Source organism: Natator depressus, chromosome 6 (assembly GCF_965152275.1).
Source record: "Natator depressus isolate rNatDep1 chromosome 6, rNatDep2.hap1, whole genome shotgun sequence".
NCBI lineage: Eukaryota > Metazoa > Chordata > Testudines > Cheloniidae > Natator > Natator depressus.
In genome coordinates, this window is record NC_134239.1 from 1,769,347 (window position 1) to 1,780,739 (window position 11,393).

An 11,393-nucleotide genomic window follows, 5' to 3' on the forward strand; every position below is an offset into this window, starting at 1 on the left:
CGATATAAAATCATCATGGAACACATTAAATGGATTAAAAACTAGCTAACTGATTGGTCTGAAAATGTAACTGCAAATGGGGAATCGTCATCAAACCAATCGTTTCCAGTGGGGTCCCGCAGGGACGGTTCTTAGCCCTATGCTATTTAACATCTTTATAAATGACCTAGAAGAAAACATAAAATCATCACTGATCAAGTTTGCAGATGACACAAAAAATTAGGGGAGTGGAAAACAATGAGGAGTACAGGGCACTGATTCAGAGTGATCTAGATCATTTGGTAAACTGGGCTTAAGCCAACCCTGCATTTTAATACAGCGAAATGTAATGCATGTCTCTGGGAACAAAGAATGCAGGCCATGCTTACAGGCTGGGGCACTCTATCCTGGGAAGCAGTGACTTAATACATTTGGGCGTTGTGATTGACAATCAGCTGAACAGGAGCTCCCAGAGCAACACAGTGGCCAAAAGATCCTGGGATGCATAAACAAGGGAATCTCATGTAGGAGCAGAGAGGTCATTTTACCAATCTATTTGGCCCTGGAGTGATCGCTGCTGGAATACTGTGCCCAGTTCTGATGCCCACCATTCAAGAAGGATGTTGATAAACTGGAGAGGGTTCAGAGAAGAGCCACGAGAATGATTAAAGAAATAGAAAATCTGCCGTAGAGTGACAGACTCAAAGAGATCAGTCTATTTAGCTTCACAAGGAGAAGGTTAAGGGGTGACTCGATCCCAGTCTATAAGTAGCTACATGGAGAAAAAATATTTAATAATCAGCTCTTCAGTGTAGCCGAGAAAGGTCTGACATGAGCCAAAGGGTGGAAGTTGAAGCTAGACAAATTCACACAGGGACTAAGGCATCGATTTTTAATGGTGAGGCTAATTAGCCATCAGAACAATTTACCACGGGTCATTCTCCCCCACTGAGAATTTTAAAAACAAGACTGAATGTTTTTCTAAAAGATCTGCTCCAGGAATTATTTTGACCCGTGTTATACAGGAGGTCAAAATACATGATCACAATGAAGCTTTCTGGCCTCAGAATCTGACTCTCTAAGTTGTTCCAATAGTTAATTACCATCACTTGTTAACAATTTGCACTTTATTTCAAGTCTAAACCTGTCCAGCTTCAACTTCCAGCCATTGGATCTTCTTATATCCACTGACTGCAGTGGGGTCCGAGCTGGAGTCACCACCTGCCTGCAATGAAGGCAAGGCCAGGGTCAATCTGCAGTCACCTCTGATTGCAATGAGATCAGGGCTGGATTCTGATCTCAGTTATGCTGGGGTCATGCCAGAGTCACCCCATGTGAGCCCTATTCTCACAAAACCCAGAAGACCTATGAAAAGAACCTGACACTATTTATTGTTCCATATCTCAAGGTTTTGAAGTAAAGTATCCGTTCCCGCAGTGTAAATCCAGAGCAATTGCAGATCCATTGGGGTATGTCAGTTCAGACAGAAGCCCAAATATCTACGTTGGGAGCAGAGGTTGCTCACAACTCCCTGAAGAGGCTTGTGTCAAAAGATATCTTCAGGTTTTTGAACTCTTCAAAGTCTTTCTGATGCTTCCTTCTAAACTCGTCAAGCTCCCGCACCCGTTGGATGAAGGGTCCCAGGCCTTGGGGCTTGGCCAGGTCGTAGCTCAGCTGGAGGTACTGTTCTAGCCTGCATCTCATCAGCCTCACCTCCAGTCTGAGCACCTCCAGCACCCGGTTTTTCAGGGAATTCTCTTCCTCACTCCGGTGCCAGTCAAAGAAATTAATCGAAGGCAGGAAGTAGCTGGGCAGCTGTTTCTTCTCCAGGCTGAACTCCAGCACCTTCAGCAGGGTCCCCAGAGCATCCAGCTCCATGGCCCAGTTCTCTGTCTCTGGGTTGAGGTGGGAAGCCCAAAAAAGAACCATCTGCAAAAGAAACATGCAGCTCTAACCACTAGAGACTGCTACCCTCCCACAACAAGGGCTAGAACCCAGGAGTCCTGGCTCCTGGCCCCCCTCCCAGAGCTGGGGAGAGAACTGAGGAATCCTGGCTCCCAGCCCCCCCCCCCCCCGCCCCCGCTCTAGCCTTCTAGATCTTTCTCCCCTATATCCGAGGATGCTCCTATCACCCATTTTCCACCCTCTCCTACCGTGGCTCCCCAGTTTGAGTTACCTTCAGGTGGTAGGAGGTCAGGACTTTGCCGTAGCGCGGTACCCACTTTTCCATATTGATTTGCTTCAGCACCCGCAACACCTTCTGCCTGCACCCACCATCGGCGTCAATGTCCTTGAGGAGCTGGGTCTCAGCCAGGGAGAAGGTCAGCCTGGAGTGGGGTGGAGGGAAATGGGGCAGGGCTGAATGGGAGTACAGGGTCAGACAGACCCCCATCCCAAACCTACACTGGGGTGTGTGTGTGTGTGTGTGTGTGTGTGTGTCCCTGCGCCCCCTGCTGGAGGGGATGAGCCCTGCTCTGTGTGCATTTCTGTTGCCTTCTGCTGGAACAAATGAGATTTGCATTTTTACCTCCAGTATGAATTCTTGGCCACCAGATCGGTCCCAGTTTTGTAAATTTCCATGATATTCCAGGTGGGTTTTCTCTGCTCAGCGCCCTGCTCCCGGTCCCACCAGTCGGAAAGCCACCTGAGATCCTGCTGCGGCCAATCCATGGACATGTCCACTTTATTCCGGATGGTGGGCACCAGGTCTATAGACACAGGTTGGCCATTCACCTCTGCACTGAGCTGCACAGCTGGACTAACTGGTGTAATACCCACAGTGTTCTCCAGTTTAATGTTTCCTTGGAGAGGGCAAGACAGAGGAGTGGGAGTTAAAAGCAAACAGTTGACATAGGTCAAAGCTTTGCAGATCTGAGATGATGGAAGAGCAAAGGTTAAGGGAATGAGGGCCAAGATCCCAGGACTCCTGGGTTCTCTCCCAGCTCTGGGAGGGGAGCAGGGTCTAGCGGTGAGAGCAGTGGGGGCTGGCAGCCAGCATTCCTGGATTCTATTTCTGTGTCTCTTTGACATTGTGTAACTAACTTCATCTCCATGGGCACACGGTGAGATAGTGGAAGAACTGAGAATAGAAACCAGGAATCCTGACTCCCTAATCCCTAACGCTGGGAACTCCAATATGCGAGAGAGATTATGAAGGAACAGTGAAAAATTTCTCACCATACAGCTCTGCTGGTGCCCCTTAATCCTAAACTCCAGCCCTGGGCTTCCCCCTTTATGCCCCCCAGCTCTGCCGATGCCCTGACCCATAGACCCCGCTATTACAGCTGTGGGCTTCCCCAACGCACAGCTCTGCTTGTGGCCCTGAACCCCAACCAGCAGCCCCTACTATCACAGCCAGGAGTTCTCCCACCCCGCACAGCTCTGTCAGTGCTCCTCAAACCCGACCCACAGCCCCCTTTTCAATGTATTTACTATTTTACCCTACGCAATTTAACAGTTTTCCCTTCTGTATTTCCCTCGTGCTTATAATTTCTCCACTTACAGAGTCCCTTAATGTATATAATTTTTACTTACTAATTCCGGTAGCAAGGCTTCTCTCTAAAAACAGAGATGGGAGAAGAAAAGGGCTAGTTAAAATCTATGACACTCAGAGTCTTGTATAGAAGGTTGATCACAAAGGTGAAACTGGAAGAAAATGATGAGATTCCTGCAGGGTTGGAAGAAGTCGAATTTCTTTGTGCCTATATTAATCAAGTCTTGGCCAGCTCACAGTTACAGCTACGGGGTTGTCTTAAGTGCTGAAATCAACACACACTGGAAATACGATCAGTTAGCCCTGTTCCACTCTCGACTGTTCCCCTGTTTAACTACTTCACTTATGGGGATGATTTTTATTCCAGTATAGGAAAATCCTTACAACCCCTGCCAGCATGGGTGCTGTTCTACCTATGTTAAAGGGCTGTTGCGCTTGGCAAGGAATTGACTGGAGCTACAGCAATACAAGCCCGGTGGAAATGGAATTAAGAACATCCTCAGGACATGGATATAAAAGCACAACGGTTACCCAGTGCAAGGTGGGGTTATGCCCTTTACCAAGGTCGCACCTCTTTGGCAAACTGCTTGGGAAGTTAAAGAATGAATTTTCAGCAGGTGGCAAAAAGATAAACCTGAAAAATATTCCTCACTCGAGCTGCTGGGGTTTAGGTCGCCCTAGTTATGGCACTCGCGGTAAGGAGTATTCAGACCCCTCAGTGCCGTAGCTATGTACCTAACTTTTCTGTGTAGATGAGGCTGGAAAGAGCTCAATCTCTTTACTTTATCAAAAAAAAAAAAAGAGTAAGAGGTGACTTGATTACAGTGTATAAGGATCTTCATGGGGAGAAAATCCCAGGTACTAACTGGTTCTTTAATGACAGGTTTCAGAGTAACAGCCGTGTTAGTCTGTATTCGCAAAAAGAAAAGGAGTACTTGTGACACCTTAGAGACTAACCAATTTATTTGAGCATGAGCTTTCGTGAGCTACAGCTCAGCTCACGAAAGCTCATGCTCAAATAAATTGGTTAGTCTCTAAGGTGCCACAAGTCCTCCTTTTCTTGGTTCTTTAATGTAGCAGATGTGGGGAGGCAGGAGGTAAACCGGACACCGGGCGACCCAGAGTCTATTGTGCCGGGCGCATCCACCCACCCCAGCTCACCTCTAGGACTCTGGTGTGCTGGGAGCCACTACCCCCTCCTCTGAAGATTTCAGTGCAGTGAGAGCATCTACCCCCCCACACACACAATTCCAGTGCACTGTATCGACCCACCCCCACACCCCCATGATCCCAGGGCACTGGGTGCACATCCACCTTGGAGAGCCCGACTCCAAGCACATTGCTTCTCGAGAAGTTTACGTATAGTTTGTTATGTTTGTTGTTTATATATAGAGATATTTTAAAAAATTAAAAGTTAATAGAAAAAAACCAAGAAAGCAAAACAAAACAAACACTCTATGGCAGTGTTTATCATCTTCCTGTGGCCTTAATTAATTGATGCAGTAATAATGAATTAATATTCACAAAGAAACTTACCTTTAGTCAGAGCTTCCTGGACACAGTCCCACAATGTTTTCATTACACGAAATGGATCAATGCCATTCTTCCAAATCTGTAGCTGAAAAGGGGTGTAATAAGACATCTTTAGATGCTTTAATCCAAATCAAGAGGAAGCTGCAGGTCGGAATTGAGTGGGACCAGCAGAGCTGTGGTGGGGAGTCCAGGGCTGAGAGACGGGGGCTGTGAGTGGAAACTAAGGGATGCCAGCAGAGCTGTGGGGGCAGAAAGCCCCGGGCTGGGCTAGCCAGGGGCTGCAGATCAGGATCGAGGGGCACTGGCAGACCTGAGGGGGCGCCGGGGGGAAGATCCTAGAGCTGGGCTAGCCGGGAGTGACTTTTTGAATGCCCTATGATCTCACTTACCTGCTGCTTATTTATTGTTTTTATGTCTTCCTCTGTGAGGTCCATTTCTACAGTCTTCCTCTCCAAGAGATCTCTCATTATCAGCTTGTTATAATCCACCACCACCTTGTTCCCCCAGCGGTACACCGGCACCTCGGGCTTCAAGCTGTCCCAGACAGGCAGAAGACCTTTTGGGGTGTACAGCTTGCTGTACAGGCTGCCCATAAGGATCAGGTTCATGTTGTAATGGATGGGGACCAGGAAGTCGTAGTCGCTGCTGCTGGACTCTGTCTGGACGTGGAGGTCCTGGGCTTGGCTGCCCACCAGGATGGCTTCCCCCGTGAAGAGCTCCACCTTGCACTTACGCACTGAAGCCATGATCCTGCTGACCAGAGCTTGCACCAGCTGGCACTCCTGCTTCCTTCTCTGGTGTTCCTTTTGCTCGGGATACACATGGTTCCCCAAGAAGCATTTCAGTAACACCTGGACAAGTGAAGGAAACTCAGCCTGTTCCTCTTCCATTTCCCTTGGCACTCCTGCCTCACTCTGGTACTTGCCCGCCATCCCTGCGAGGCACAGATGGCTCCTGGCAGGGCTGAGCCCTCCTCAGTCCCTCGGCAAACTCTAGTGGTTCAGCTCTGCATTTCCTGTAAAGGCACCTCCTCTCCTGCTCATAGCTGAGCTGCATGGGGGAAGGGAGTGTTGTTTGCAGGCGGAATTGGCCGGTTATTTCTGCCAGAGAGACCTTCGGCATCTGACTTACCGGAAATGACGCCACCACAATAATACAATAGTAAAAACATGAGTCATTAGGAGACAAATTCCACTTCTTTCGGACTCACAGATTCATAGATTCTAAGACCCGAAGGGACCACTGTGATCATCTGCTGAAAAGTCCTGTATAACACAGGCCAGTGGACTGCCCTGAATTCATTCTTGTTTGAACCTAACCCTAGTTCATATTGGCAGGCTGTCTGGAGCAGCTCAAGAGCATGAGCACCAACCTCAGGGCAGACTGCTAAGAAGCAGGGTACAAACCAAAAATTGGTTGTGAATTCTATACTTAGATTTTGCCAACTAGTTATCAAGTGTAAACTCCTCTGGCACTATACCAGCCTTAAGATAGAGTGACAGACAGTCCCTTTGGATACTCTGATCTATCTTGCACCTACACATGCCTGCCTTTGTGATAGATGGTCCCTTACACCAAAAATCACAACAATATTCAGGTTCCTCCCGAGCCCAAAAGACTGATCACTTACCCCAGATCAATTGCATCCTAAATCTTATACCAAAGACAACCCGCTTGTAACAAATCCTATAATAAATTATCTAAAGATTTACTAAGAAAAAGAAATGAGAAGTTATTTACAAGGTTAAAGCAGGTAACACACACACAAACGAGCTACAGCCTTAGGTTCCAAACGATGACAGAAGCTTCTATAATGAGCAAGCTCTATACATCCCTTAGGGCTAGCCCTTGCCACGCACTGGGGAATCTTTTGCTTATGCTTAGTGACCCTGGCCCCTCAGAGACCAGGCAGCAAAAGGACACAGTTTCTTCCTGTCAGGGATTTTTATTCCCTTCATCCCAGAGTTCAGGCTGATGGGATGAGTCCATGTACAGGTCTTCTCTTCACTGGGTGGGGTGGAATGCAATTAACAAAGTCTTTGTTCTTTGAGGTTTCACAATGGCGCATTCAATGAGCCTTCTTGGTGGGCAGGCCCTAACACCTTCTGTAGGAAGCTGGCATTGTACATTAATTAATGCTTCTTTCCTGTTTGACGATTTATACAATTACAGAGGATTACAATACAAACACTTCCTGCCACCTTAGAACATGGGGTACAGATGGTATAAGTGAGATTAATGCATGCAGCATCCTACAAGCATTTCATAAAATCTGAACCCTAAATACATTCTTAGAAACTTAACAGACTGCTGACACACAGGTGAGCCAGACTGGTTTCCAGCTGTGTATTTGTCAGTGTTCGGCTGAGACCTTGGGGCCTTGGCATGAGCTGGCACCTGGTCTGCCAGCATCACACAGATTTTTCAGAAAAACGTCCCATCTTGATTTACAACTTGCCAGTGAAGGAGAATCCACCTGAGCCCCTGGTAGGTTGTTGCAGCCGTTAAGTCCCCACACTACAAACAAATTCATTCTTCTTTCGAGTCTAAACCTGTCCAGCTTAAAATTCCAGCCATTGGATTTTATACCTTTATCTGCTAGATTGAAGAGCTCCCTATTATTTCTGTTTCCCATGTCGGTACTCTACTTATAGACTCTTACCTGCTCCGGGAGAGATACCCAGTGTTGCCAATCACAAACATCCAACAGTCATGAAAATGGCTTAAAATCATGAGATTTGGAGGGAGAAAACATTGGGTTCTCTTTATTCACCTTTGGGTTTCTGAGCCTTTTAGGATCTTGTTTTCCTACTTGTCTCCTCAAACCCTCCACCGCTCCCCAAAAACAGTTTTGTTAAAGCTGAGACCATCAGCTAGGTCCCTACTCAGCAGAAGCATGGCACTACTTTCAGTACCACAGAAGTGTTCTGTAGCGTACTACTGAACGGAACCGAAGTAGTCATCAATGAAAAACTGTACTGGATGAACACAAAACCATCATGTGTAGATCACATCTTTACCCTGAGACAATTGATTGAGAAAGGGCTTGCTTACCAGAGAAGATGAATCTTGAACTTCACAGATTTCATCAAATCTTTCATCTGCATCCATAGGGTCTCCATTGCAGATCTTGCAACAATATGGTCTTCCTAGAAAGATAGTGTCACAGGCCAAGATGCTGTATGAAGGTTCAAAATGCTGTGTAAGGACAGAAAGTGGAGAGACAGATTGGTTTGCGATCATCACTGGAGTGTGGCAGGGTTGTATCTTACCACTTTTCCTTTTCTGCATGGATTACGTGATGCAAAAAGCAACATCAAAGGAAGATACAGTAGTTATGTGAAGTAGAGAAAAACTTCAAGAGATCAACTTTGCAGATGACATTGTTCTGTTGGACACAGATGACGATGCCATGAAAAAGACCACTACAATGTCAAATGGAGTGCCGTCAAAGAAGATTAAGAAACAGCCAAAAGAAGACAAAAGTCATGATTGTTGAAAGAGGAGTCAGCAATAATGTTGCGTATCTGATTGATGGTGAAGAATATGGCATGGTTAACGAAGTTGTACATCTTGGAAGCACAATCAGTGCTGATGGCCAACTCCATAAAGAAGTCAAAACAAGAACTGGGAAGGTAAGCGGCGTTTTTTGAGACTATCTGAATAAATAAAGAGATTCACATCAGAACTAAGATAAAAATTATACAATGCCATGTGATACTGACATTGTTACATGCTTCTGAAACTTGGCAAGTGCTAGAAGCCCACGGCAGGAAACGTAACACATTCCATCAGAGATGCTGGCTGAGAATACCTGGTGTCCGCCGTGGGGACAAAGTAACCAACCCTGATGTGTTACGAAGGACTGTCCAACAAACAAGCTGTAGAGATAATGATTGGAAAAAGAAGAATGCAGTTGTTTGGGCATGTTGCACAGACGTCAAAAAAACCCCCAAACCCTGTACTCCTAGACAAGCCCTAGACTGGAGACCCAGCAATATCCCCTCCACAGACCATGTCAAGGTTCCTTCCCCACTCTGAACTCTAGGGTACAGATGTGGGGACCTGCATGAAAAACCCCTAAGCTTATTTTTACCAGCTTAGGTTAAAACTTCCCCAAGGTACAAACTATTTTACCTTTTGCCCCTGGACTTTATTGCTGCCACCAACAAGCGTCTAACAGATATATAACCAGGAAAGAGCCCTCTTGGAAACGTCTTCCCCCCACAAATCTTCCCCAAACCTTACACCCCCTTTCCTGGGGAAGGCTTGATAAAAATCCTCACCAATTTGCATAGATGAACACAGACCCAAACCCTTGGATCTTAAGAACAAAGAATTTTAATAGAAGAAAAAGTAAAAGAATCACCTCTGTAAAATCAGGCTGGTAAATACTTTACAGGGTAATCAGATTCAAAACACAGAGAGTCCCTCTAGGCAAAACCTTAAGTGACAAAAAGACACAAACACAGGAATCTCCATTCCATTCAGCACAGCTTATTTTATCAGCCATTTAAACAAAACAGAATCTAACGCGTCTCTAGCTAGATTACTGACTCAGTTCTCAGACTCCATTCCTGTTCTGTCCCCGGCAAAAGCCTCCCACAGACAGAGAGACTCTTTGTTTCTCCCCCCTCCAGCTTTGAAAGCATCTTGTCTCCTCATGGGTCATTTTGGTCAGGTGCCAGCGAGGTTATCCTAGCTTCTTACCCCTTTACAGGTGAGAGGGTTTTTCCTCTGGCCAGGAGGGATTTTAAAGGTGTTTACCCTTCCCTTTATATTTATGACAGACCCTCTCTCAGGGATCCTCCAATATTCCCCTCAGAGACACCCACCAGTTTCTCCTCAGAGACCCCTACTAAACCTCAGAGAACTCCATGCCTCCTCAGAAATACACAATATCTCCCTCAGAGACCCCAAATATCCCCCAATATACCCACAGGGACCCTCCCCCCGGTATCCCCCAAGAATCTCAATGCCCCCTCAGAAATGCCCCAATAGCCCCCCAATAACCCACACAGAAACCCACCAATTTCCCCCCTCAGAGACATGTCCAAATATCCCTGAGAGACCTTCCAGTTTCATCCCCAAGACCCCCCCCCAATATCCCTCCTCAAGGACCACACAACCTCCTCCCTGTTCACCTCCCGACATCCAACTCAGACACCCCAATATCCTCACGGGGACCCCGCAACATCCCCCTCATAGACCCCCAGTATCCCCCCAATATCTTCTCCAGAGACCCCCAATATCCCCTCAGGGACCCCAATATATCCCCAATATCTTCTCCAGACCCCAATATTCCCTTCAGAGACCTCAATATCTCCCCAACATCCCCTTCAGAGACCCCCAATATCTCCCCAATATCTTCTCCAGAGACCCCCAACATCCCCTTCAGAGACCCCAATATATCCCCATCTCCCTCAGAGATCCCCAATATCTCCCATCTCCCCCAAATCCCCTTCAGAGACCCCCAATATCTCCCCAACCTCCCCCCTCAGAGACCCCTGACATCCCCCTCCCCCCAGCGACCGTTGGCGCCATGACTCCCCTCCCCCACTGCAGCGCAGCTGTGAAGGGCGGGGAGGAGGCGGCTCCAGCACAGGGCGGGGGAGGGAGAGTAACGGCCGCAACGGTCACCGGGGGGGAGGGGCCCGAGGGGGATGTCGGGGTGGGCTCTGAGGAAATCATGTTGGTGGCACGCTGGGGGTCTCTGAGGGGTCTCTGAGGGGGGAGGTTGGGGAGATATCGGGGGTCTCTGAGGGGAGATACTGGGGGGGATATTGGGGTCTCTGAGGAGGGAGGCTGGGGGTCTCTGAGGGGGAGGTTGAGGGATATTGGGGTCTCTGATGAGGGAGGTTGGGGGTCTCTGAGGGGGATCTTGGGGAGAAATTGGGGGTCTCTGATGGGGGATGTCAGGGGGTTTCTGAGAGGGGAGGTTGGGGGGATATTGGGGTCTCTGAGGAGGGAGGTTGGGGGATATTGGGGATCTCTAATGGGGGATGTCTGGGGGTTTCTGAGAGGGGAGGTTGGGGAGATATTGGGGATCTCTGAGGAGGGAGGTTGGGGGTCTCTGAGGGGGAGGTTGGGGGATATTGGGGGTCTCTGAGGGGAGATATAGGGGGGTCTCTGAGGGGGAAGGTTAGGGGGATATTGGGGTCTCTGAGGAGGGAGGTTGGGGGAATATTGGGGGTCTCTAATGGGGGATGTCTCGGGGTCTCTGAGAGGGGAGGTTGGGGAGATATTGGGGGTCTCTGAGGAGGGAGGTTAGGGGTCTCTGAGGGGAAGGTTGGTGGATATTGGGGGTCTCTGAGGTGGAAGGTTGGGGGGATATTGGGGGTCTCTGAGGGGAGATATAGGGGGGTCTCTGAGGGGGAAGGTTAGGGGG

At 48.1% G+C, this 11,393-nt stretch overlaps 1 protein-coding gene across 1 annotated transcript; it reads right to left on the minus strand.

The window, feature by feature from the left end:
• Positions 1-927: 927 nt before the first annotated feature.
• On the minus strand, positions 928-8,110 carry LOC141988488 (uncharacterized). Its single transcript, XM_074954285.1, has 6 exons — positions 8,060-8,110; positions 5,395-6,127; positions 5,009-5,090; positions 2,507-2,780; positions 2,156-2,306; positions 928-1,908 (listed from the first exon to the last, which is right to left on the minus strand). Exons 2-6 carry the CDS (start codon positions 5,935-5,937, stop codon positions 1,501-1,503), a joined length of 1,458 nt encoding a protein of 485 aa, XP_074810386.1. The 5' UTR covers positions 5,938-6,127; positions 8,060-8,110; the 3' UTR covers positions 928-1,500.
• Positions 8,111-11,393: the final 3,283 nt, after the last annotated feature.

Coding starts and splice junctions, on each gene's coding strand:
- LOC141988488 (XM_074954285.1), bottom strand. CDS start 5,937: ATGGCGGGCAAGTACCAGAGTGAGGCAGGAGTGCCAAGGGAAATGGAA. Junction 2,781..5,008: donor CCAGGAAGCTCTGACTAAAG/GTAAGTTTCTTT, acceptor GCCCTCTCCAAG/GAAACATTAAACTGGAGAAC. Junction 1,909..2,155: donor TGACCTCCTACCACCTGAAG/GTAACTCAAACT, acceptor TTTCTTTTGCAG/ATGGTTCTTTTTTGGGCTTC.